Source organism: Vulpes lagopus, chromosome 13, assembly GCF_018345385.1.
Source record: "Vulpes lagopus strain Blue_001 chromosome 13, ASM1834538v1, whole genome shotgun sequence".
Lineage (NCBI taxonomy): Eukaryota > Metazoa > Chordata > Mammalia > Carnivora > Canidae > Vulpes > Vulpes lagopus.
This window is the reverse complement of record NC_054836.1, coordinates 11,035,516-11,062,404: the sequence shown is the minus strand read 5'-3', so window position 1 is coordinate 11,062,404 and position 26,889 is coordinate 11,035,516. Positions and strand designations below refer to the sequence as shown.

General features: G+C 54.8%; 1 protein-coding gene and 1 long non-coding RNA gene across 2 annotated transcripts; both read right to left on the bottom strand.

Moving 5' to 3' along the window:
- Positions 1 to 810: 810 nt before the first annotated feature.
- LOC121474787 lies at positions 811 to 3,694 on the bottom strand. Its single transcript, XR_005983528.1, has 3 exons — positions 2,939 to 3,694; positions 2,670 to 2,819; positions 811 to 1,016 (listed from the first exon to the last, which is right to left on the bottom strand). It is a non-coding gene; the product is annotated as an uncharacterized LOC121474787 (long non-coding RNA).
- Positions 3,695 to 9,153: 5,459 nt separating this feature from the next.
- On the bottom strand, positions 9,154 to 23,897 carry RNF187 (ring finger protein 187). The gene is made up of 9 exons (XM_041728151.1): positions 23,853 to 23,897; positions 17,003 to 17,302; positions 16,364 to 16,660; positions 14,334 to 14,433; positions 11,512 to 12,053; positions 10,823 to 11,050; positions 10,214 to 10,306; positions 9,799 to 10,020; positions 9,154 to 9,424 (listed from the first exon to the last, which is right to left on the bottom strand). Exons 1-9 carry the CDS (start codon positions 23,895 to 23,897, stop codon positions 9,227 to 9,229), a joined length of 2,025 nt encoding a protein of 674 aa, XP_041584085.1. The 3' UTR covers positions 9,154 to 9,226.
- Between the last annotated feature and the right edge of the window lie 2,992 nt (positions 23,898 to 26,889).

Sequence of the window (26,889 nt, the reverse complement as noted above, 5' to 3'; positions counted from 1 at the left end):
GTTTGGCATCAGGGGGTTCCTGGAAGCCATGGAGCATGCAGTTCTCAGGGAGATTATACACAGCAGGGTGGATGGGGTGGGGGCCATGCCGTCAGCTCATGGGGGTTGGAAATGTGCAGGCCTCCTGAGAAGGCTTCAGGGTGCTGAGCCCAGGTGGGGCACGGGGCCCATGTCACCAGGACCCCTCTGTGGCTGGGCCGCAGCCTCCTGCCTCCCAGGCCCACATGCGGTGACATGCAGAGGGCTCTTTCCACCCCCAGACATGGGGAGCCTTGGATTCTTCACAGCACACGAGGCACTTGGTGATTCCCACCCCCCTTCCAGGGCAGGTCTGTGAGGTCCAGCGCTCATCCACCCTAGCAGCTGTGCACCAACCCCAGGAGACCACGTGGTGCAAAGTCTGAAACACAGGAGCAGGTGGACATCCTAAAGCCAGGGTGCAGAACTGGACGTGTCCCCACAGGACCCACAGCTGCAGCCCTAACCCTCAGCAGCATGGCTCAGGATGTGGGGCCTTCAGGAGGGCATGAAGGGTGGATGAGGTTATGGGATGGGGTCCCTATGCAGGATTGGTATCCTTATGAAGAGGGGCATGGACCAGAGAGCCCACTCTCCTTTCTTCTCTCCCACGCTCCAACAAAAAAGACATCCTGTGAGCGCTCGCCCAGGTGAAGGTCGCCTGCAAGCCAAGACAGGGGCCACAGAGGGAGACTTATTTACATCCAGAAATTAGCTTAATATTCAATGGAGACCTACTTTCAGCCTTAGAGAAAGGTGTGACAGTTCTAATTCCAGGTCACCGTGTTCCTAAACCTTTTCCACATGCTTCCCCCTTTATTTCAAATAGTACACAAATGTCCTCAGGACACAAGCCATCTTTCCTTCTTGTGCGACACATCATTGTGTATTTCCTAAAATACTTCCTTCAGGGTTGTCGAGAGATATATCACTGTGTCAGTTGAAGGCCCAGGGCATGATGGCTTCATTTACACATGTTCAGCCACAGATACCTGCTCCTATAGATGCAGTAGAAAGAGTAATAATAAGGGAAAGATGTCTCTCTTCGTGACTGGACCTCTTGGGAGCTAACTTGCCTGAATCTTCCCACATGGGTGTCAGCCACAGTCACCACAGGGCACATCACACCTTCGTCCCAACCCGGCCCCAGACCCCACCCCTGGGAACCACAAGTCTGATCTCTTTCTGAGTTGGAGTCTTTTTTTTTTTCTCTTCTGTCACATCCCACACATAAGTGAGATCATATGGCATTTGTCTTTGCATAACTTACCTCACTTAGTGTAATGCACTCGAGGTCTCCCTGTGGCTGAATACGATCCCATTGTGTGTGTGTGTTGTGTGTGTGTGTGTGTGTGTGTGTGTGTGTGTGTGTATGCACACACCATTCTCCTTTATCCATTCTCCATCCATGGGCACCTGGGCTGCTTCCTCGTCTTGGCCATTATAAACAATGGTGCCAGGAACACGGGGTGCAGATAGCCTTTCCTGTTACTGTTTTTGTTACCTTTGGATCTATTCCCCAAACTGCCATTGCTAGGTCATAGGGTAGCTCTATTTGTAACCCCTTGGGGACCCTCCACACTGTTTTCCACAGTGCCTGCACCAGCCTGCATTCCCATCAGCAGGTAAGAGTTTCCCTTTTCTCCACATCCTCACCAACACCTGTCATCTCCCAACGTGTTAATTTTAGCCATCCTGACAGGTGTGATATGGCATCTCATTGTGGTTTTGATTTGTATTTCCCTGATGGTGAGGGATATAGAGCATCTTCTCATGTGTCTGCTGGCCATCTGGATGTCTTCTGTTGAAAACATCTATTTGGGTCCTCTGCCCATTTTTTTAATTGGGTTACTGGTGGGGGGGAGGTTGTTTGTGTGTTTGTTTCTGTTTCTGCTATTGAGTTGTATGACTTCTTTGTATGTTTGGGATATTCAAAACACAGTTTGAAAATATTTTTTTCGTCTTCCATAGACTGTCTTTGAATTGTTTAAAAGTGAAGTGATTAACTTTACGTTATATGAGTTTCACCCCAATTAAGACACACACACACACACACACACACACACACACACACACTATGGCAATCCCTTACTCTACAGTTCAATGTGGGGACATTTGCAGGATGGCCCCTGAGTCCCTGTTCCATCAAGGTAGATGCCTTCAGGCTCCAATCTCACACATGTCCAGGTTCTCTACATGCTGTGACTGGGTGTCTGGGTTCCCCGTGAGGCATTTTGCCCTAGCAGGAGCTGTCATTCACAGCAATCTCCTGGCCTGTGCCTGCCCTGAGCCTTTCCAACCAACCCGTCTTCTTGGGAACCCGGCCCACCACAAAGTGGGACTCGGGATGCATCACTGGGCCTCTGTGTGTCTACAAAGTGCTTCCCCCCAGACTCACAGGGCATGAGGCGTTTGAAGACAGACACAGACATCTGGGATTCTATACACATGTGTGGCAGGCAGAGCCTTCTTATCCCCTGGATCCAGACCAGATACCTTCCCAGAGAGTCTGGTCTCTGCCAAGATCTCCTGTGAGGATTCGATTCCATTTCTGATGGATGAGAGCCCATGGTCCCATGACCCTATCATGTAAGGCAATTATCAGTGGGATCCCTGAGGGTGACAAACACGTAGCACTACCCAGGACTCACCCACCATGGACAGACGGGCTTAGTTGATGCACGTCACCCATTAGGCTCTGCGGCTCTGATGGGTCATGTAGCGCCTCCAAGCTCCAATAGCCTCTTCTTAAATGCATGAACACTTGCAGTGGTGTTCTGGCAGCAATGGACTATATAGTTCTAGAAACAAACACAGAATGCAACAAAAGCAGAACCAGTGGCAACTGGGAGAAAAAAAAATGCAGACTAAAAAAATGAAGAAATTGTTGCAAGAGAAAAGAAAGTCAGCTGAAACCTACCTACTCAAGGCAGTCTGGCTGCCTGCAGGTGAGACACACAGGTCAGCACAAACTTCTCAGGAAGTTTAGGGTCTGGGCATCTGCCTGCAAGGTGCAGAAGGCATAGCAGCAACCAGGACATAAGGCGCCCAGGAGCACCAGGCAGAAGCAAGGCCCCAGAACAATTTGGGTTCTTTTAAAACCGCTTTTTGGGGGCTGGCAAGTTGACCTGTGGACCTAGGTTTCTTATAGAACTGAGCCAACAGGCACCCATAGATTTCCCAGCCTCTGTCTCCATCCAGAACTGGCCAGTCCGTGGCCCATGTGACTAGAAGATTCTGGAAGAGCTCAGACTGTGTGTGACCCGGCCTGACGGTCGGCAGTCCAGAGGAAGGTCACCTGCAATTTCTGCATCCTGCTAAAACCAGGGGTGGCCCTTGGGCACCAAAATGTATCCTGGAAACTCACACATTTTCGGGGTTGCATGGGCCGGCCTCCCGCCAGCAAGGGCGCGCCGACTGACGGCACAGGTGGCCTGGGCCCCTCGCCCTCGCCCCTCGGAGAGTAGAGTAGGTCTCACCGCTAGGACCATTTGTGCCAGAGCGGTCCAGGCCATGGCCACGTGGGAAGACCCGGACTCCCCCCGCGCGGGGCTCTCCGCCGTGACGCTGACACCACCAGGCGAAAGCACAGGAAGAGAGTAACTGGAAGCACTCCTCCGGAGTCCCTGGCTGCGTCTCAAAATGAAACTGCCAGAGACAGTCACAGGACAAAAAACGACAAACATGTCATGTAAGTTTTACGGGACCGGCAAAGTTCCCAAGTAGAGGAAGCCCCGGAGGAGTCTTGTTGAAGAGGGGCGGCGGCCGTGGAAGACCAGGGTGGATTCCGGAGCCTGCCGTAGGGCTTGTACCCGGGGTGGGGGTAAGGGTGGGATGGGGAGCTCAGCGAGCCGCGGCCCCTGCTCCGAGACAAGAGGTCCGGGCCCAGGGCGGTTGTTAGCTCTTGCGCCAGCCCTGGCCCTCAGACTTTGGCTGCGCAAAGGCAGGACAGGAGGGGATGAGGCTGGGAGACCTCTAGCAGCGGCACTGCCTGGATCTTGCGCAGGTCTCCGCCCCGCGCGCAGGCTGAGCATCCAGAGCGAAAAGCGAGCTGCAGGCTGGGCCCCCGGCGGCCGCGGATGGCGAGCTGCAGGCTGGGCCCCCGGCGGCCGCGGATGGCGGGCTGCAGGCTGGGCTCCTGGCCGTAGCGGAAGGACCAGTACACCCTCACCCGGGCGCACGCCCGCCTCCCTGCTCCCCGCGGCCGCACTAACGCGAGCCCGGCGCCGGCGAGAGAATATATATACCGGGAGCGCCCGCTGCATGCTGCGCTCACCAATGGGGCGCGGGCCCCGCGCAGTCCGGGAGCCCCATTGGCTGCTCCGCCCTGCAGCCCTTCCAATCAGACGAGACCTGGGCAGCCGCTTAATTTGCATACAGCCCCGGAGCCGGGTCCCTCCGGTGCTGAGTGAGCTCGGGCTTTGGAAGCCAATCTGGAGCCTCCCGGACGCCGCCCTCGGCGTGCCCTGTCCTGACCCCGTGGGGAGGCCGCCTTTCTGCTGGTCGCCGTGCCACGGCGGGGGCGCGAGGGCCAGGGACGCCCGGCGCCCGGCTCGGCCTCGGGAGCTAAGGGGTGGCACTCCGGGCCTAGCCCTCAAAATAAAGCCCCTAAAACCAAGGGGAAAAAAAGAAGTCTGTGCGCGAGGCAACCCGGAGAGGTCGTCTGGGCGGAGGAAGACACCATCCCTGGTCACAGGACAAACTCCGGAGTTCGCGATGGGACCGAGAACATTCCCAAGATCTCGCTGTCCGCCGTCTGTACCTGTAGCCAATGCGCCTGTCTTCCGTGGCCTTGTATTTAAATTTGCGCTCCCACTTGCGAAGTGCCCCATAGAAACTAGACTTTGAAGGTGGCCGCCGCATCCTTTCCGACTAGTTGACCTACTCAGTTATCTGTTGTGCTGATGTTTTAACCGACATTTCTTCATTCTAAATGATTTCATACTTGTTGACTAGAGTGGTTCACTAGCATGTCCCTCTTCATAATGGACCTGGTGTGTGTGGGGGGCGGGGGGGGGACTACTTAGTCTTGGTCTCATTTAAATGAGGTCTTCAGCGTTAAGAAATGAAGTGCCTCAACTTTGATGAGCCCCAACACAGGGACCCTGGTGCCTGCAGAGCTGCTTTTCTGCTTTCTTCTGCCCAAAAGAACCTCACTTTCTGTAGCCAAGTTTGTCTGGGGCCTTGCCTGAGAAAATGCTAGGCAGGCACTGCTGCAGGTCTTCGGATGCTCTGGGAATAGCCACTGGGCTCATGCCACACTGGGGACAGCCTGGGGAGGGAGGCCCAGGGCAGGGGACTTCTGGACGCAGCAGCCGCTGGGGGCCCCTGCCTGGCTAGAGTCTAAAGACGAGAAGAAGGAAAAAGAAAAATCCTTCCAAAGTGGGAGTGCACAGCCTCCCAAAGAATGTCACAGTGGGGAGTCCAGAGGATGGTCCCCGGAAATCTGAATGGTGTGAAGCCAGAGCAGCAAGGAAGCTGCAGCACTGAGCCACCAGACTCGTTCACTGGAACCAGTATTCTTTGTTCATTTATGGAAGCCACCCACCTTCTCCAGGGACCAGGCTCCTTACACCCACCCACCCACCCACCAACCCACCCACACACACAGTGTGCCCATTACATGCCTAACTAGCCCCAGGTTACAGAAACCCCAGTGTGCCCTAAACTGCCCTGACCCCCACCGTCTTCCCTGGTGCGCAGTTCTGAGCTAGGGACCCCCATTTCCCTTTCCTACTGTGTCCCCTTGGTTCCTTTTCTCCTGCTTCACTCTTATTCCTCTTGTCCTCATTCTGTCTGTCTGCCACCGACAACAGCTTCCAATGGTCTGTCTGGAGTGTTCATGCAACCACAAATTGTCGTGTATGCATGCATTTGAAATCTAGGCAAACAGGGCTTGGTCTTATACGTCACTTTATTTTCGTGACTCACCACAGTGCCCTAAGCCACTCCTCTGTGTCACCAGGGCTGTGGACTACTCCATGGCCTCCATCCCCAGTGAGGAGCACTGGTGTCTGCCCTGCCCTCACCTGCCCCCCACCAGGACGGTGCATAGAACACCCACGCGTGCATTGCCCTGTGCCCTGGAGAGGACATCTTGGGAATGCAACACCTGCTGGTGGGGTCACTGGGTCACCAATCGTTAATGACCTAAATCCCAGGACATCTGGCAGCTGGTGCTGCAGAACCCAGCAGCAGTGCAGGGGCCGGGGGTGGGGTGGGGGGCCGCTCAGGGGCATTCTTTGGAAGCCTGAGGGAACCTCTCCAAGAGCTGGGTGGCCCCAGCCTGCCTGCCCAAGGCATGAAAGTGATGTGACCCTGCCCCACCATGGCTTGCACACCCACCATGGATGCATTGGGTGTGGGGTGAGCACACAGGTCTGCAGAGCTGGGCCCCAGCAATCCCAGTCCCTTGACCTGCCGCCTGCGAGGAGCTGTGCTTCCATCCACCATGGCACCCCCAGATTGGCCTCTCCGGGGACATCTCCACCAGCCTCGGGCAAGCACATCTGGTCAGGGCACCATGTGTGCACATATCAGCAGAACCAGCTCCACAGCCCAGCCTCCCACGCTGGCACCCAGTGGCACTTGGCCCCATCTGGCCCCACCCGTAACAGGGACCCTGGTCCCATCCAACCTCTCAACAAGGGTCAGTCCCAGTCCTGGGCACATCACCCCCCAGAACCATGCTGGCATCTGTGTCACATCAGAGTGGGGCTGGAGCACAGTGTCACAGAGGAGCACAGGGTCCATCAAGGAATTACTGCTGGGAGGTGACCTCTGAACTGGAGCCCTGGGGTCCCAAGAGCCAGAAGCCACTCCAGGTGCTCTGCCCATGTGAGGTGGGGCGGGGCTTTCTTTGGTCCTCTGCTAGATCTCCTAAGGTCAGTGCAGAGTCTGCAGTGTAGACGCCATGGACCCCATCAGGGCTCTGCACCCCAAGGCCCCAGGGCTTTCCTGGTGGGCCATGCTCCACAGGTGGGGTCATATGCCAACCCCAGGAAAGCAACACTGTTCCAACTCCATGCCTGGCACCTTTCCTGGACTCTGCCTCCTACCTCCCCCTTCAGCTCATGCTAACCCCTCTCCTCCCCCAGATAAACCATCACGGTGAGCACAGCACCTTCCACAGGCTCTGGGAGCTACTTAGGGGCGGGGTCCTTGGCATGGGGTCCCCCCCTGACCTCCCAGCTGGCCTGACTCTTTAGTCCACAGCCCCTCACCACATCTTGACTCCCAGCCCCTGGGTTTCTCACTTGCGGCCTAAGGCTGGTGGAGGGTCAGGTCACCGGCCGTACCCTAGCATCTGAGAACCACAAGGCAGGGGGGCATCTCTCCCTGTGCCACTGTGCTCCACCGTGTGACCACATAGCTCCTCCACTCCCTGTGAAAGGACCCTCCAGGTGATGCCCTGCTCCCCTGGACTGGGAACCCCGAAACAGGCCACGGGTCCCTGCCACCTGCACTGGGACAGTAACAGGAGGTGGAGGGAAATGCAACAGGCCCTGAATGAAGGAGCCGGAGAGGCCCCCGGCTTGTTGCTCCTCCTCCAGGCAGAGCCCAGCCTGGTTTGCCACCATGTCGTGCTCCTGCGCCCAGCTGGAACATGCAGCAGGCCGCATGCCCAGTCAGGCAGAAAGCCACAGGGAAGCACGTGCACCTGCATCCTCAGGCAGAGCTTGTGCAGCCCACCACACGGCTCCTGTACAGTGCAGTTTGTGTGCAGGCTGGAAGGTGATGAAGCTAGCTGGCAGTGCTGGCCCCCGGAAGAGCAGTACTATTTCACAGGGACTAGGGACCCGCAGCAGAAGGGCATGTGAGGGCCAGCTGGGAGCCTTCACCCCCAGCGCCCAGAGGAGCTACTGAGGGGACAGTGGGCCTGGCAGAGTCAAGGGCCATCTGCAGTGGAATGTTCCTGGCCTGCTAGGCTCAGGGCAGGTGGCTACCTCTGGTGCCCGCCCTCCTCTCCCCCACCAGGGTCTAGAACAGGATCACCTCTAGCACTGCCCCTGTTCAGAGGAGTCAGGATTATTTATCAGGATTTCATGGCCATGGTCTTAGGCTCTGCCCACAGAGCACAGTCAGGCCTTCCAGCAGGTCTCCAAGCACAAACTAGGTGGGCAGCTGGACTAGACCTAAGCAGGTCTCCCCCTGACGTCATAGCAGAGGCACGGGGCCCATCAGGGGGGCCCCCTTTAGGCCCCAGCATGGACACAGAGCCTCCCTGGACACTGGCTGGGCTGTGAAGGAGACAGAAAGGAGGGGCGCCAGGCAAACTGGCTATAGCAAGCCCTCTTTACTGGGCTCCCTGACTGCAGACCAGTGCCGGGCTTGCCACCCCCAACATCACAGAAACCAGATGGCCGCACAGGGACGGTGATGGGAGGCCTCCTCTGGAAATGCACCTGCTGATCCTAACTCTGAGCCATCTCATAGGACACCCAGCCTCCACCGTCTTTAATGGCTCTGAGTCAACATTCCGGGATCCCTCGTCCCCACTGCCTCACTGTCACTTGCACGAATTTACATCGTGCTGCTCCCACAAGTCGTGTTCCTACTACATTCATCTACGGAAGGAAACTGAAGCAGAGGAAGCCAGGAACAGAGGGAGATGAGACACCTCATCCAGGCCTGGGGGTGACTAGCGCCCTGAACGGTTCCTATGCCCCAGGAAAAACACTCGGGTCAGCCAAGGACAGGCAGGTGGCAGGGGTCGGGGAAAGGAGGGTGAGGTTGAGGCAGGTCCAGGTCACCCAGGGGCAGGTGGCGCAGAGAAATGGGCACAGCCATGTGGACACTGGGAGGCAGAGGGGTGACAGCTTCAAGGACACAGTGCCCCAGACACGGACCCCACAAAGTTCCTGAAGACAGAGCTGGCGCTAAAGGTACAGGCTCTGTGGAACCCATGCTGTTGGGGGCTGAAGCCAGAAGCAGGTCTGAGCCACCTGCCTGCCTGCCCTCCCCACCCTGATGCCCTGAGCCTCTTTCCCTGCACATACACCTCATATGTACCCCTAGCAGGTCTGCACATCCAGTGGAACGGCCCCATGGTGGGTGGCTTTTCAATGGGGTGGACGACCCAGGCTGCCCAAGACACCGCCGGCCACGGAGACCCCAGGCCAATGAGACTCGGCGGCAGCGACAAGAGCTTTATGAAGAGTCATGATACACTGGGGTGAACGGTGCCCCTGCTATAGGTCTCCTAGGGTCACATGTGTGGAGCCTGGGGAACATGAACGCCCAGAGGAAGAGGGAACAGGGATACTCTCTGGCACAACCCATGGTGGGCACCTGTGGTATGCATCCTGCGTGTACACCTAGGAGCAGACCCTCGAAGGTAAAGGATGCTGTGGATCCAGGAGGCAGCAATGGCGGGCCAGGCCACGGTGGGTGCAGCTTCTGGGGCCTGGAGCCAGCAGGGGGGGGGGGGGCAGGAGCTCACTGCAGGGGGAGGGGAAGGAGCGGGGAGGAGAGACCCAGGCCTTGAGGCGCCCCCAGCTTCTGGCATCTCCCCCAGACTGGAGCCTCAGTGCAGCTACTCCACCCCTGGGAGCTGATTACTCAGCCGTTCCAGAATTGGAACAGCACCCCAGGGACCTGAAGACAAAAGGGCAGGGGCTGCCAGACCTGCCATAGACAAGGGGTGTTTACAGGCCAGAGTCCCAGAGTCAGTCCTCCCATCCAACCTTGAGCAGGAGCTGCCTGGCTAGTGGGAAGCCCTGTGCCCTAGTGAGCTGCCTCCTCGCCCTCCCTTGGGCTCTGCAGTAAGGGGGTGCCCACCTGGAGCAGCATGCTGAGGCCCAGGTTGCGGTGCCTATGCTCCAGCTCCGACACAGCCTGCAGCAGGGACCCAAAGCGCTCAGCCGGGTCTGAGTCCTCATACTCCAAGGACCCCTCGTCTTTATCCGCCTCCTGCAGAAAACGCGCCTCTTCCTCGGCAAAGAAGGCCCGCAGCTTCTTGTAGTCGGTGAGGGCTTTCTTCCGGCGGTCCATCACATGTCCCTGCAGGCAGGAAGCAGACGGCAGGGACACCTGTGCCCCGGGATCCACCCTGGGGCCTCCTGCCCCACTGCTACCCACCCTGGGGAGGGAGGTTTGCTGCAGTGTGCGGCACCCAGCCGCACCCCCACCGATCCAGGTCAGGGCCCACACCCACATCCTCTCCTTGGGTGCGCCCCAGGCCTACGCCACTTGCCTTCCACACAGCCGCAGCAGACTCGGCCTGGCCATGCAGGTCCCGTGCATCGTTCAGGTCTTTTCTCATGATCTCCACCGACCCCTTGTTCTCCTTGAAAGACACGCGGGTCACTGATGGTCGCAGTCAGAAGGCCCAGGGTCCCCCCAGCCAGTCCGGGGACAGGCTCAGTGTGTGATCTTGACCTGTCAGACTCCACAGAAAGGGGCTGCAGGTACCAGAGGGGGTCTCTGCAGGCCCATTAAGCTCTCTGCAGAAAGAAGCCTGACAAATGCACCTGCTAGGAATACAACCAGGCAACTGGATATGAGACTATCCTGTGGGCTCCCTAGCGTTCCTGTCACCTAGGGTCCCCAGACCCTACACCTGTAGGTTCCCTCAGCAGCATAGCCCAGCTCCAATCCACCCCCAGGGTGCTCAGGGGACCCCAGGCTGTCTTTAATGACATAATGTGACCCACCTTTAGGGGGTGTCCCCAGGCCCCAGCTACAGCCAGACTCTTCCACTGCGGGTTTCTACCTAGGGTCAGGTGCCCCATGCACTGGTCGACTGCGACACCCAAGCTTTCAGGGTGGAGTGGGGAAGCATCTCGGTGAAGGGAGGGGGCACCTGGACCACAGCAGCTGCCAGCCCACGCTTGCGGCCCACGCTGGCGGCCCGGTCCAGCCCGCGGGGGTGGGGCTGCTGCGGGGTGACGTCACACGCGGCGGCGGGGCCGACGGATGAACGCCCACCTCGACGGGGGTAGTGGTAGAGCCGCCCGGAAATGGAGCAGGGGCTGCGTGTGCGAGGTGGGGGAGGAGAACGGTCCAGGGACGGGAGCGCGCACAGGACGCCCTTCAGGGGTGCGGGACAAGGCGAGGGGGCGATGTCCAGGAGGTGGGGAGGGGGGACAGAGCCCAGCCCGGGGATGGGCGAGGGGGAACAAAGCACGTGCTGGGGGAAGGGACCCTGGTTGGAGAGAGGGCCTGGCACCTTCCGACCGGGCGGGGCGGGCTTGGATGGAGGCCCGGACACCGTGTGAAGACTGGGAGGGGAGGCAGGATACCGTCCCTCCGGGAGAGGGGGCCTGGTTCCGGATGGGGAGGCAGGGCACCATCTGGAGACGGGGACCCAGGCTCGGAACGGGCGAGGGAAGGCAGCGGAGGGCGGGGAATGGGAGGCAGGGCAGGGGACAGGGAGCGGAGCAGGCTGGGCGCACCCGTAGGAGGGGGAGCCGGGCACCATCCCAGGGTGAGGGGGGCACGGACACCGTGTGGGGCGGAGGCGGAGGGAAACGCGGCCCCGTCCGGGCGCACCTTGCCGCGCAGCGCCTTCCTCCAGCGCGGCTCCCACTCGGGCGGCTCGGGCCCCGCGGCCATGCGGCAGGCGGCGCACAGCGGGCCCGCGTCGGCGCGGCACAGCAGCTGCAGGGCCGCCTCGGAGGCCGGGCCGTCGCGCGCGGGTGCCGCGGCCGCCTCCTCGAGCGCCAGCAGCCGGCGGCTGAGGGGCGGGCGGCCGGGCTCCACCGCGCGCTGCCAGCAGTCGTCGGCGCACTCGGGGCACGGGAAGGGCCCGTCCTCCTCGGCCCAAAAGCGCAGCACGCACGCCCGGCAGAAGCGGTGGCCGCAGTCGGCGCGCACCGGCTCTCGGGGCGCGCGCTGGCACAGGGCGCAGGCGGCCTCGGCTGGGCCCGCGGGGAGCGCCAGGGCGGCGGCGGCGGGGGCCCGGCGGCGGGCGCGGACGCGGGAATGGGCTGGAGAGCGCGGCCGCACGGCGCAGGCGGGGACGAGGACGGCGACGGGGACGCGCGGGGCGGTGACGGAGGGGCGCGCCACGCAGGGTCCTGGCAGCGGTGTGCCTCACGCCCGCGGAGCCCGGCCGGCCGCGCCTCCGCACAGGGTCCTGGCAGGGGTGCGCGCCACGCAGGGTCCTGGCAGCGGTGTGCCTCACGCCCGCGGAGCCCGGCCGGCCGCGCCTCCGCACAGGGTCCTGGCAGGGGTGCGCGCCGCTCTCCAGGGTCCTGGCAGCGCCGTCCCGCCTTCTCACAGGCTGGGATCTCCCCAGGGTTATCGCTCACCCCGGACGAGAGGGAAGCTGTTTTATTTTTATTTAAGATTTTACGTATTTATTCATGAGAGACACGGCGGGGACGGGGAGGGGAGAGAGCGAGAGAGAGGCAGAGGGAGAAGCGGGCTCCATGCAGGGAGCCCGACGTGGGACCCGACCCCGGGTCTCCAGGATCAGGCCGTGGGCCAAAGGCAGGCGCTAAACCGCTGAGCCAGCCGGGCTGCCCATATTTCTTTTACGAAATTTCATTATAAAAGTGTCTTGTAAGCTGCTAGGACCTGAGCTGCGAGCTCCCCGCCCACGCTGGGTTGGGGCCGGGCCGGGGCTGGGCTGCAAACGGCTGACGCGGGACCCCCGCGTGTGCAACCCCTCTGCACGCGCCGCCCCGCCTGGGCCCGCGCCGGTGCATCCTCTCTGCATGCGGTTCCCCGAGTGTTCCCTCTCCTGCTGCATCCGCTCTGCACGCGCCTCCTCGCGTGAACCGTCCCGCACGGGACCGCTCCTGTCCCCGGGAGAACAGGCTCCAGCCCACTGTCCCGCGCGTCCCTAGCGGAGGAATCCGGAGGCAGGGAATGAATATGTCCCCTGAGACCCAAAGCTCCAGGATCCCAGACATTTGTTAGCATTTCTTTAGAGGGAAAAATCTGGAGAGAGGAGCAATCTGGTTGGTTGTGTTGTACCCAACATTGCGAATCCGAGAAAACCACCAAGGAGCCGACACCGATGCAAGTACCCGAGGGTTTATTAACAAGCTCCAGCTTGGGTCCAAGTACACCTGACACAGCGGAGCAGGGGCTTGGACCCCAGGTGGGTTACAGCTGGGTTTTATGGGCTGGCCTAGGGGTAAGGTAGGATGTTTCAGTAATGGTGGGGGTGTGAGAATCTCCAGTAAAGAGGTCTCACAAGCTCTTGCTTCCTTATTCTGATAAGGGTGCGCTTTGTGGGCTTTTTTTTTTTTTTTTTTTTTTTTTTTTTTTTTTTTTCTGTAGCGGGGGTAAGGTAGAGTTCAGTACCTGGTCACAGTAGTCTGAGACGGCTACCAAAGCTACAATGTGCTTGTGCCAATGTTAAACTGGAATGGCCCTAATTTTCTCAGCCTCCACAGTTATTTTCAAAACAAGCAAGCATGCAGTTGAAATAAAAAATTACTGTGATTTAGCACTACATAATTTTTAAGTGTTAAAAAATGTTTGTTATTCCATACAGATGCAGATTGGGTTACATTGCTTCCAGTTTTGTGTTATTAAAATTTGACATAGACCTGAGAATGCATGGAAAGTGTAACTAGCGAAGTAAGGTTAGTTCTGTTCCATAATGGTCAGAAGAGGGCTTCAAACCCAGCGCACCCAATTAATTGGGTAAACTAAGAACCTAATGGAGATGAGATGCCTGGGTGGCTCAGCGTTTGAGCTTCTGCCTCCCGCTCAGAGCATGATCCCCATGTCCTGGGATGCAGTCCCACATTGGGCTCCCTGCATGGGGCTTCTCCCTCTGCCTGTGTCTCTGCCTCTCTTTCTCTCCATCTCTCATGAATAAATAAATAAATAAATAAAACCCTAAACAAAAAAACCTAGTGAAGAGAACAGAGAGAGGAAGGAAGGAGTTCAACAAATTCCATGATATTCAGTGAGTAGAACAGTAAATAGGAACAGGAAAGGTCAAAAGCCAAACTTGCAAAGTTTGAACTACAAACATACAAAAGTTCATAAAATTTGGTACAGAAAAAATATAATAGAGAAATAGCCCCCCCCCCATAGGATGTGTCAGTTCACAGAAAAAAACAATTACTGAATAGATTGTTGTGTATGAATAGAGGTTTCTGTGATCTGCTCAGCGGGACTGACCACCTGCACCTGCACATGCACAGGCAGGCTAAGATGTGGTTTGTGAGACTCAGGCTGTGTGCATGATCTTGAGAGACTGGTTATATAAAATATGTCATCTGGCCTCCAGGTCAGGACTGGCCCTTCTGGTCTGGACACATAGAGCCTCAAATCTTGTCTTGCATCCTGTCCTGCTGCAGGCAGGGCTGGCCCCCCAGGATGGGTTCCAGGAGGGTAGGCAGACACACCTAGCCCAGGATCCTTGAAAATATAGTACATGTTGCAGTGAAAATGCAGCTCGCTCTTCCTAGGGGAACAGATGTCTAGCTTCAGACCCTGACATTTGCCCTATAAACATAGCCCTTTGGAGATGGTCAGTTAGAAGTCTTACCTCAGGGGAGGACATGCCACCCAGGGCTCTCAGTGTGGACTCCAGCCTGGCTTCTCCAGCGGGCTTCCTCAGCTAGTGAGGTTGGATGTCCTGGTACCTGACTTGATGTAGTTCTGTCTTATTCGCATTTGTTGCCTACTATCACCTTCATCTATGTGTAGCTTCCTTTCCTCTTCTATTAGGTTTCTATATGTGCTGCCAAAGCGAGCACTCTTCTATTAGGTTTCTATAATGTTTTCTTTCCTTTTTGAAACCAAATCACAGCTGTTATGAATCTTTTGTTCAGATCAAAGATGTGGGGGAAAAATACACTCTGGCCAAGTTAAGAAATAGGAACATAAAATAAGATTTTTCTTCACCATTAAGTTAGCAGACACCCCCCCCCCAAAAAAAAAAAACCTGGATTTTGCGAATATTGCTTCTGGGAGACAAGGTAGCAATATGTAGTCAGGACCTTCAGAATTTTAATAACCTTTGCAATTTCTTTTTCCGAAATATGTTCTATTAAAATAAACCCAAATGGAAATTAAACCTTTCCTGATTTGGCTTGGTTTAGTTTTGAGAAATGTTTGCCACATCACTATTTGGGGAAAAAAACAAAAACCTCAAATTTCCATTAATAGAGAATGAACAAGTTGTAGTAGTCATCCATCCGAAAATGTGTGCATGAGTTGCATCCCAATGTTTATAGCAGCAATGTCCACAACAGCCAAACAATGGAAAGAGCCCAGATGTCCATCAACAGATGACTGGATAAAGAAGATGTGGTCTATATACACAGTGGGATATTACTCAGCCATCAAAAAGAATGAAATCCTGTCATTTGCAATGACTTGGGTGAAACTATAGTGTATTATGTTAAGTGAAATAAGTCAGAGAAAGACAAATACCATGATTTCACTCATGTGGAATTTAAGAAAGAAAACAGATGAACATAGGAGAAGGGAAGGAAAAATAAAATCAGATGAAAATTGAGAGACAAACCATAAGAGACTCTTAATTCTGGGAAACAAACTGAGGGTCGCTGGAGGGGAGATGGGTGAGTGATGGGGTACCTGGGTGACAGGCATTAAGGAGAGTACAGGATGTGATGAGCACTGGGTATTATTTGCAACTGATACATTGCAGAATTCTACCTCTGAAACTGATACATTAAAAAGAGAAAGAGAATGTGTGCATTAGAGACTTCTGGAAATAAGGAGTAGCAAATGTTGCTTCATAGCCCCTAGATCTGCTCCGAATTCCAACGTGGGCTTTTCGCCATCAAGCAATTCTCTCTGTGACATCAACTGCATGCTCTAAAATTTAACAATCCTAGTAGCAGAATTCGAATTGTGTTGTATGGGATCCTGACTCCCCAAGACAGGCTCAAAAGTATCACCTGGTATTTGTCCCCCTCCCTCTGCACCCTCCAGGTGAGAGATTCAGGGTTGCTGTATGACAGGGCAAAGCAGCTCTGTGGGTTCTCCCTCATCTTCCTCTAGAACCATCCAGAATTTGGAAGACTCCCACTTCCAGGTCAGAGGCAGCAGCAGAGTGATGATCTGGGTATTGCTCAGAATGACATTCCATAAACACCCCCAGGACAGCAGGACAGTTGCTGGGCTTGGGGGGTCTTAGATCCCCCACACACACACCTACCCACCAAAGGGCAGAGGTCCCAATTCAGCTGGCTGGGTTCTGAACCACCTTCCGTTCTCTTGGGGTCATGTTCTCAATGGATTAACATGAAATGTGTTGGGACTAAATTGGCAGTGATGAAAAAAAAAACAGCATTGTCCGTAAGAGTGTGCCAAAGTAGTTTGTTTTTTAAGCAACAACAAAAATAGACCATGAGAACATAAGTAAAGGAATCTGTTTGTGAGCCGGCCTGTCCAGAGCCCAGACCATCCGGAGCCCAGGGACTGTCCGGAGCCTGGGGACCATCCGGAGCCGGCGATCCTCCAGAGCCCAGACCGTCCATAGCTCGGGGACCGTCCGGAGCCCAGACCGTCTGGAGCCGGGGACTGTCCGGGAGCTGGGGACCGTCCACAGTCGGGGATCCTCCAGAGCCCAGACTGTCCATAGCTCGGGGACCGTCCGGAGCCGGGGATCCTCCAGAGCCCAGACTGTCCATAGCTCGGGGACTGTCCGGAGCCCGGGGACCGTCCAGAGCTCGGGGACCGTCCGGAGCCCGGGGACCGTCTGGAGCCGGGGAGAGGCCCTGTCCGCTCGGCTGGAGGGGCTGCCCCGAGGCGGCAGGCTGTTGGAGGAGCGCTGCCCCCGCGGTCCTGAGGTCCACCTCACGTCTGGGGGACAATTTATTTTTTTTAATAAAATAATTTTTTATTGGTGTTCAATTTGCCAACACCCAGTGCTCATCCCGTCAAGTGCCCCCCTCGGTGCCCGTCACAATTTACTTTAAAACAGAAATCTGACTCGGGGCAAACCCCACAGTAGGCCTGCGGAAAAGGAATCGGAAATTAATTTTTCACTGTCAGGATACATTCTTGATGCAGCAGGCTGCGGGCGGGCGCGGGGGCGCACGGAGGGGAGCTGCGGGCCGCGGGGGGGCGGTAGACGAGAACCCGAGGCGAGGCCGAAGTTTCCAACGGCCGAGACCGGAGAGCCCTGGGGCCGCCCGCGCTCTCCGCGCACCACTGCGCAGCGGCTTCCCGCGGCCCGGGAAAGGGCGAGAACCGCGCCCCGGAGGCAGGGGCGCGGGCGGAGCTGGGGCGCCAGCGGCGGGGGGGAGCAGCGCGGAGCGGACGTGCGGCTGCCACGACACGCCTGCTTGTAAGACGGTGGCTCCGAGTTCTTCCGAGGGCGACCGGGGACGTCCGCCGGCTGTGGTCGGTGGGGCCCGGGCCCTCGGGATTGGGGGTTCGTCACCGTGCGCCCCTCTGCCGCAGCCCTGGGCTCCCCCGCGGCCGCTGGGCAGGCTGTGTTCCTGCCCAGTCAGGTCTTCAGTGGGTCTCCTTTGAAGTCCCCTGTTGAGCTCTCAGTCCGGGTCCTTGGGTGGGCATCGGAACCCCTGCATTCTCTGGCAAGAGGCCCTGTGGATCCGGAGCTTGCGGTGGGCTCTCTGTCTCCCTCCCTCCCTCTCTCTCCCTCTCACCCAACCCCACTCTTCCCCCACTTACCCTTTGTAATAGACCTTGGCTTTGGGAGCCTGGGGAGGTCCTGTGCAGCTTCCCAGAAGGCACCCGGGTTTAAGAAGAAACTTTCAGCCCTTCCCTAGGGGTCTGCACTGTTCTGAGGGTGGCATCCCCTGCAAGCCGACTTCTCGTGTCCAGGTAGTCTGGCTGCCTTGTCCCTTGAGGCGCCTCCTATGCATCTTCCCAAACCCAGTGCATGGAGACAGCATAATTTTCAAGTCTGAAATCTCTGATCACTTATATTTGATTCTGTATTTTGCCTGAGGACAAAGGGATTGCCTCCATTGCCCCTTCAGGCATTGGTGGGGAGACTTAATCATTGGCCTGGGGGGGGGGGGGGCGGGGAGTTTGGGAAGGAGAAAGAAGCGGTGGTTTGCCAAACTAGATGCTATCTTAGAACAGGAAATAGGGTTCCCCCTCTTCCAAGGATACACATCAGTGGACTGGGGTCCATCTTGGGGAGGCTTGCCAGGCCAAAGAGGTTTACAGGTTAGGGTTGCTTGTCTGATCAGAAACTACAGTGGAGGGTTCCATAGAGACATCTCTGGGTCCCAGGCTCTTCAGGGCAACTTTCAGGGTTCAGCAGGGACACCTCTAGCCCCAAAGGATTGTTAGTGTCTCTTGCCTCTAGATGGGCAAGAGGTCACAATTCCATCACCCTACCGGACAGCATGAAACAAAACCCATAAATTATAATAAAATGGCCATGGTGAGCCGAGGAAGGCTCCCAGGAAGTGCTAAGTGCCCATACCAGTTTGAACCCCGAATGTGTGGCTGGCCGGCTTGGAATGGCCAACCATTCCTCACACAATCCGCCCCACATGTCAGAAGACAACTTCAGAAGCTCCCCTGCCTCATCTAGAGGTAGCCTCTTCCGTGCCTTCTAGCAGGGATTTGGAAGAGGAAAGGGCTGGAGAGATAGGAGCAATGGGAGGACACAGGCCAGCAGCCCTACAGCCTGGCCACTGGCCTCCCTGGCCCAGGTCCTTTGGGGAAAGTCCCCCACTGGAAGCCGCTTACACTTTGGGAGACCCAGACGCTGGAGAAACGCACATCCCCAAGGGGAGAAGCCATCCACTCTCTGCCCCCTGTGCAAAGAGATGGGACACGAGGAGGGAACCTCCTCTGGGGCAGAAGGGACCCCCCTCGCCCCTTCTCCATCGCGGGCCCTGGAGTGACGAGAACCTGAGCCCCTCCTAGCTCCCTCACATGGCTTCACCATCCCAGGGATGGAACCCAAAGTGGCCACTAGGACATAATTGTCTGTTGGATATTGGAGCCCCTTCCTCTTGTCCTTGTAGTCTGTGTCAATGGGCTGTCAGTACTCAGATTATGTGCTCTTCAGAAGAGCTCTATAACTGCCAATGAACCACCAATCCTGTGAGTGGACAGCTGTTTATTCCTGTGGTTTTGCTGCTTGGTATATAACCTCCATGTCCTCTCTATTTCCACAGCGTCTAGAGCATCTCAAGTGCCCTCAGTAAGAGGGTAAAATCTTCTGGCTGCTCCTGAGTTATATTCTTTTATAATAAACTGATAATCAAGTAAGCAAAATGTTTCTTTTTTTAAGTGTACATAAAATTTAATGTTTTTTTAATTTAATTTCAGTTTGGCAACATATAAGTATAACACCCAGTGCTCATCCCAAGCAGAATGTTTCTCTGGGTTCAGAAGAGACACTGAAAATCAAGGCCATCCAGGTGATGGCCTCCACAAAAGTGGAAGACTACCTTAAATAAATATTGCCTTATTTCCCTTTGGATCTTTCTACTTCAAGAATAATTATTGCCCCACACTGGGATCAAAGAGGGAAAAAATGAGGATAGGAATTTATTAGCAATCAAACAAATTGCAAGTACTGATAAAAGAAAAAGGTGCGTAGGTAACCAATGTAAATTGCAATCATGGTATTATCTGTGGGAGTCATGCTCCAGAATTCTCTTAAGTTTTCAGAAGCATCCACTTGAAAACTCATTTCCTGTGTGTGTTTAAAGTTGCATTCAAAAAAATAATAAATAAATAAATAAATAAATAAATAATAAAGTTGCATTCACTGATAAGCTCAGGTAAGCCCAATCACATGCACTCCTATAGGTAGTATTTCTTTTTATTAGAATCTAAATATTTTTAAAAGATTATTTATTTGACAGCACAAGCAGGGGAGCAGCAGGCAGAGGGGGAGGGAGAAGCAGGCTCCCCGCTGGGACCACGAGCTAAGCCCAATGCAGGTGTTTAGCTGACTCAGCCACCCAAGTGCCCTGGAATCTAAATATTTTTTAACTCCAATATGATTTTGTTTTTAACTGAAATATTATCTAGCCATATATTATCTAGTGTCCAAATATATAGAATTTGCCACTAACCTTTGGTTGGTGACTTGTAACTTCACCACAGTAGGGACGCAGAACATGGTATCTGGGAATTTAACGAGCTGTTTCACATGACTAAACAGATGGTAAAACTCCTCATGTTCACAAATGAAGTGAGTTCCCTGCTTGCTAGCTGCAGTTCTAAAAGCTAGAGGTCCTTTGCTGCATCATTCAGCCCTTGGATTTCTAAGCTTACTTTGTATCTGATATATTAGTGTCTGAGCAACAGGTGTTCAAATCTGCAACAATGTGGATTTACCCATTCCACCGAATTTTGAGCAGCTGGTATATTTCATGATGGAATGAGGTGCCTCTGTGCTGAAGATTATAGTGTTCATTGTGCTAGAATGTGATGTCCTTCTTTGATATTTTTTTAACCAAGTTTTACCTTAAATTCTTTGTTGCCAGAGCTTAAGATAAAAACATGGGAGAAGGAGAGCCTTGGTGGCTCAGTGAGTGGAGCATCTGCCTTCAGCTCAGGTCTGAGTCCTGCATCAGGCTCCCTCTTAGCAGGACCCTGCTTCTCCCTCTCCCTCTGCTGCTCCCCCTGCTTGTGCCCTCTCACTCTCTATCAAATAAATAGATAAGATCTTTTTTAAAAAAAATTGTAGAGAGTGAGAGATACTGGAAGCACCTAGAAGTAATTTATACTGAAGTTACTGCATGTTAACATGTGGAACCCAGATGAGCTTTACTTAAAAGGAAATGTTTCTTTAAACACATACATGGGGCAGAGGGAGGAACTACCCATTTGTTATGGGTTTGTTGTATCCAACAAAAAGATAACCTGAAATGTAGAAGTCTTACCCCTGGAACCTGTCATTGTGACCTCACTTGGAAAGAAGTTCTTGGTAGACACAACCAGGTTAAGATGGTGTCCTACTGGACTCATGTGGCCCTAAGCCAATAACTGGTGTCCTTATAAGAGGGGAACTTGGACCAAACACCAGGGGGTGGGGTGGGGAGGCCACATGATGGTGGAGACAGAGCTTGCTGTGATGGCAGCCAGGAGACGCTACAAGAGGCACAGAACATGCACAGGGAACCTGCAGCACCACCCTGATCTCAGACTGCAGGCCTCCAGAACCATGACAGTCAACATGTGCTACTTCAAGGCACCTGCTTTGTGGTAATTTGTTGTGGACACTGAACATACCATCCAACTCAGTCTTGAAGGAAGAGTACACCGAAGTAAACATGAAGAATAAAATAGGTATAAATGCAGAAATCATTAAGCAGAAAAAATAAAGCAACACATTACAATGGAAACTCTTTAAATCTATGATTATAGGGAACCCTGGGTGGCGCAGCGGTTTAGCACCTGCCTTTGGCCCAGGGCGCGATCCTGGAGACCCGGGATCGAATCCCACATCGGGCTCCCGGTGCATGGAGCCTGCTTCTCCCTCTGCCTATGTCTCTGCCTCTTTCTCTCTCTCTGTGTGTGACTATCATAAATAAATAAAAAATTAAAAAAATAAATAAATCTATGATTATATTCACCTAATGGAGGAGGAATGAAGTTCTGCATTAATTGTGATTTTTTTTTTTAACAAGGAAGAAGCCAGTACTGAGATACAGAGAAAACTTAGTGATGTAAAGGTCCTGTCCTAAGTGGATATAACTCAAGATGAAGCAGTCACTGGTCACAGGACCAAATACCATGAAATTCACAGACAAAAATGTAGGACGGTATGCTTGTTACCCAGAGGCACAGAATAACTTCAGCAAACTAGGAAAGCGCAGAATGAAGGCAAAAACTGGAACAAATGACAGGAGAATTAAGGACATTCATCCTCTTAGTGATTCTATATTGAGTATCTGAAAGTTGCTAAGAGAATAGATTTTCAAAGTTCTCATCACAAGAAGATAAAGTCTGTCACCATATGGGCAGATGGGTGTTAGCCAGACATCCCGTGGTCATCATTTCGCAGTCTATCCAAACACTGAAGCACGATGTTGTACACCGAGACCGACAATGTTTCTGTCGAATATACCTCAGTGAGAAAGAATAATAAAAGTCTGTCCCATTGAGGATACTTTGACAAAGTTGACAAACTGGAGACAGATGAAAGGCAAATCTCAGGCCAAATCCTTGAGAAGGGATTAACATGGAGAGAATGCCAGAAACTCTTGTAAATCAACAAGATGGGAACAAGAGTGAAAAAATAAGCCAAGGGCAGGACTTCGGTTTGCAGACTAGGATACTCTAAAGGATGTGGGTGCAGATGGTCATGCTTGCTCCGGTACTGAGGTCACCAGAGAAATGCAGACTTATGCGACAATGAGAGACCAGCTTGTACCTTGATAAGAGCAACAAAAATAGAGAAACTGTATGATGTCAGGATTGGCAAGGCTATATGGATGGAGGAGAGAGGATAGCCTGGGACAGTGCTTCCTCCCGGGTCCCCCTGAGTCTCACATGACAGTGACACACGTTTCTGAGAATGTGTGGCTTCCCTGACTTCAAGCAAGGCTGCAACACCAGCTGGAGCTCCTACCGCACACTCAATTCTGACGCTGTCTATATGGACTCCACAGGTTCAGGGCTAGTCCCCCAAGGCCATCCCCATTCCAAATGGCAAGTCCAAGTGTCACATGTGCTTCTGACCAATGGGCAGAGGCTCCCACAGCCCCCTCCTTGGGCTCCAGTCATTTGCTGGAGTGGTTCACAGAGCTCAGGGGAATATTTCACTTGCTAGCTTCCTGGTTTATTATTTTAAAAAGTGTGACTTGGGGACAGCCGGATGGAAGAGACACAAGGGCTAGGCAAGGGGGTAGGAGCACAGAGCTCCCATGCCTCTCGGGGCACGTCACTGCTGTAACCTGCATGCTGACAAGCATATGGACTGAAGCTCAAAAGGGGCTGCCTTGGACCTCGCTCCTCCTCCAGACTCAGATCCACCTGCCAAATTTCTTCTAAAACTCCTAAAATTTTGTCTCACACACAAATACAATGGCCTGTGTAGGTCAAAACAGACATTTATTGTCTTCAGTTCCCGGCGGCTAGGAGTCTGCACTCTGGGCATGGGCAGGGCTCATTCCTCTTGAAGCCTCCCTCCCTCGGCATGTAGATGGCCCTCTGCTCCCAGTGTCCTCACCTGCCATCCCTATGCGCATCTGCATCCTGATCTCACAAGGACACCAGTCCTGTAGGTTAGGACCTACCATAGTGAGCTCGTTTTACCTTCATCACCTGTTTCAGGATCCACTTACCAAGCATAGTCACTCCAAGGTCCTGGGGCTGGGCGGGGGGATTTGGGGGGAACAGTATCAGCTGCTGTCACACTCCAGCCCTGATGGCGGGCAAGAATACCAACATACTTCCTTCCCAGCTCCATTTGGGAAAGGGGGATTCTTACTCCAAGGATCACATGCTGACCCATGTGGATAATAGTTATATCTCCAGAGACAGCACACCTGAGGGACACGCAGGTGGACAGCTCAGCTGTAGACCGGGAGACCCAAGGAGCGGTGGGTCACGAGCACAGGCCTCCAGTTCTGATCTGTTCCTCAAGAACCAGGCCCTGGGCTGCATGCCCCAGACCACCCATCTCTTACCACCACCGTCCAGCACAGGCTTGACCTCCTGGGTCACCTTCCCAGAGCACAAGGACTCCTGGACAAGCGTGAAGAGAAGAGGGAGACCCAGGGTGGACTAGACCCTGGAAACCCCCAGAAGTAGCCCCCAAGTGCGGGAGAAGGAGGACAGGGAGCCCTGGAAGGAAGAACACCGCAGGTACCAGGAATCACAGCGCCCCGAGTGCCCACAGCCTGGTGCCCTGACATCTGCAAGGACTGCTGGGTGGGGCTGGCCAGTTCTCCAGACTGGAAACCTAAATCCAGGACCATGCCTTCTGCCTGCACACTCACCCACGCAGAGCCCACGTGCTCACTGGCTGCCACCTCGGCCCACATCGCCGCAGACAGGTGCCAGATGGTGGGGCAGCCGTGCTCCCCAGAGCCCCTGACATACCAAGCTGGCCACCCGCCACCTGGCCAGCTCTGCCTGCTTTCACCATCCTGGTAGAAACCACAGGGAAGGCCTTGCCTACACTTCCCCAGCCCTCTGCCTCCTGGGCCCGGAGCTGCTCCACTGTGTGGCCCTACGTGTGCGTTGGGCACCTTCCTCTGCCTCTGCTGGCCTGGGCACACCTGAGTGACAGCAGTAAGACCCCTGTATGTTCAAGCAGCAAGGAGAGGCCCAGCAAGAGTCAGCAGAGACCACAACTGGCTTCTAGCTCAGGATTTTGGGCAGATGTCCAAGGGCCATGGGGATAGGCAGGGCTCACACAGGAGGGGGTTGTGAGCAGGCTCTGAACACGAGGTGGCAGGGAGGCCAGAGGACAGGTTTTTCTACCTTTCTGGCTGTGGCAGCAGAATGCAGCCCCTTTGTGTGATCGGAGGAAGTTGCAAAAGGCATTAAAACCACTTACCTGTAAAGACAGTGACTGGTTGTGGGGAAGAAACAAGCCATTGAAAGAAAATGAGTATCAACCTGCAGACAGAGGCAAGTTGGAATCAACAGAGCATTGGTTTCCTTGGGAAAGAACTGGAGTTTCCCGTGAAGAGGTACCAGGAAAGCTAGAGCTGCTGGTGGTGTTAGAATCACGGGTGGGAACAGTGGCCAAGCAACCAATGGAAAGGAAAGCCTGCCTGCCTAAGGGGGAAGAAACCATGGGGGTTCTACAGGCGGGCAGGCCGTCCAGGCCCAAAGGGGGCAGAGGATGCTGGCAGGTACCTGCCGGGCCCATACAGGTGGGATGGCAGCAGGGACCCGAAGGCAACCAAGGCAATAACCGACAGCCACCGGGCCCCTGTGCTCCCAGTGCCCCTGAAAAGCCACTTGGGGAGACCGTTCCCACCGCGGAGAAGTGACAGAAGGTTCTCTGTTCAGTATGAGAATTTACTGGGTGTTCCAGCAGAGGGCTGACCATGGATGCAGGACACAACCCGAGCCTCTGAGGGCCACCTGGTGGCAGCCCGGTGCTCAGTCCAGGCTGACCTAGCATCCAGAATTCCAATCCTGAACCTCCGTCGGCACCCACTCCCCAATGTGTCTGAGAAGCTCCATCTCTCCAAAGACGATGAAAGAGGAGCCAAGATCGTCGGGAAAACCATACAAGTCACTTAATTGGTGCCACCAGTGGCTCTCAGAAGAGAGTTCCAACCTGGGTGACCCTCTCCAGCTGGCCACCCATGGGTGCAGCACGTGCTGGGGGCCCCTGGGGGGACAGGGACCCGCTGGGCGACGATGCAGGGGTGCAGAGGTGTGGGCTGCAGGGCTACCTGGCACAGGCCTCAGAAGTGTAGGCGGGGCGGGAGGCGCAGAGGTTGGGGGCAGGTGTGCAGGTGGGGCAAGAGGCGCAGAGGTGGGGGGTGGAGGACCCCCTCACGGCCCCCCGGTTCATGCAGTCCCGGGAGCCCCCCACCCCTCCCCGGAGCAGGAGATTCATTGGAACAGCCCATCTCCATCGATGAGTGCAAACTTCCTCCTCCTGGATTGGCCAAGGCGCCTTCTGGTGCTTTCCGAATCTTCCCTTGATGCCATTGCCTTTGCTGCACCCCCCCCCCCACCCAGTTTGGTTTCTGAGCTTGGAATTGTTTGTATGTTATTCACCTTTGCGCCGTAATGTTTTCACCCCGTCTTTGGATCCTCTCGTGATTCCCAGGCAGTGGGTGACATGGGCTATGTGGCTGTCCAGGAGGGAAGGGGGGACCTAGGATGGAGCCGTGGGGGCCTGGGGTCCCCAGGGAGGTCTTGTGGGGGAAGTTGGGGCATGCCCAGACCCCTCCCTGCACCCTCCTGGCCTCCCCCACCCAATCTCCCTTATGACCCCTCCCACCCTCCACCCTCCCCTCCTAGACCCCCCCACCCATCCACCACCCATCCTCACGACCCCGCACCCCCAGGTCCCCTCCCATGCCCCCATCTCCCTTTCCTACCCCTCTTGCCCATCCCTCCACAGCTTTCCCTGATCCAGACCACATCTACCAAAAACTCAAATGTATAAATATATATAAAGTATGGAAAATCATTCTCATAAAATCTCAAGTTTTGTGAATTGACACACGTGTGTTCTGTTTTCTATTTGTCCTCTGTTAAAAGGTAAATTGAGGCCTATTGAAAATGTTAAGAATTTACTTGAGCAGGGACACCTGGGTGGCTCCAGGCATGATCCTGGGGTCCTAGGATTGAGTCCCACATCGGGCTCCCCATAGGGAGCCTGCTTCTCCCTGTGCCGGTGTCTCTCATGAATAAATAAATAAAATCTTAGGAAAAAGAAAAAAGAATTTACTTGAGAAAACACTGATTGGAACTGGGGGGTATCCAGTCTAGCAGAGAGCCCTAGAAGATCAAGGACTCAGAGGACAATGGGGTGGGAACTAGGAAGTCATCCTGGGCCAGAAAGCAGGACATTGCAAGGACATCTTCCTCTGGAGAGGGACCTGTGTGGCCTATCTTTAAGTCTCAGTTTGGTGACCTGGGGCTGGGCATAAGGGACTACACCTGAGGCCTGCTGTCTTGTTTTCACAATCAACCCCCCCAGACCCCAGCCTAACTGAGAGGCCCAGTCAGAATGCAGGGCAGGAGCACCACTCTCCCTTCCAGAAGGTGTCTTGTGTTGGGGTTTTGTTTGTTTTTTCTGATCCTCCGTGATATCCCCAGGCCACTATTCTGGGCTCACATTTTTTTAAATTGCTCATTCTCTTTGTCCTTTTCTGACATTTAAAAAAAAAGATTTTATGTATTTATTCACGAGAGACACAGAATGAGGAAGAGACATAGGCAGAGGGAGAAGCAGGCTCCCCATTGGGAGCCCAATGTGGGACACGATCCCAGGACCCCAGGGTCATGCCCTGAGCCGAAGGCAGATGCTCAACCGCTGAGCCGCCCAGGCATCCCTGT

Coding starts and splice junctions, on each gene's coding strand:
- RNF187 (XM_041728151.1), bottom strand. CDS start 23,897: ATGTGGGCCGAGGTGGCAGCCAGTGAGCACGTGGGCTCTGCGTGG. Junction 14,434..16,363: donor CAGTCCCTGGGCTCCGGATG/GTCTGGGCTCTG, acceptor CTATGTTTATAG/GGCAAATGTCAGGGTCTGAA. Junction 10,021..10,213: donor CTGCTGCGGCTGTGTGGAAG/GCAAGTGGCGTA, acceptor TCCTGCCTGCAG/GGACATGTGATGGACCGCCG.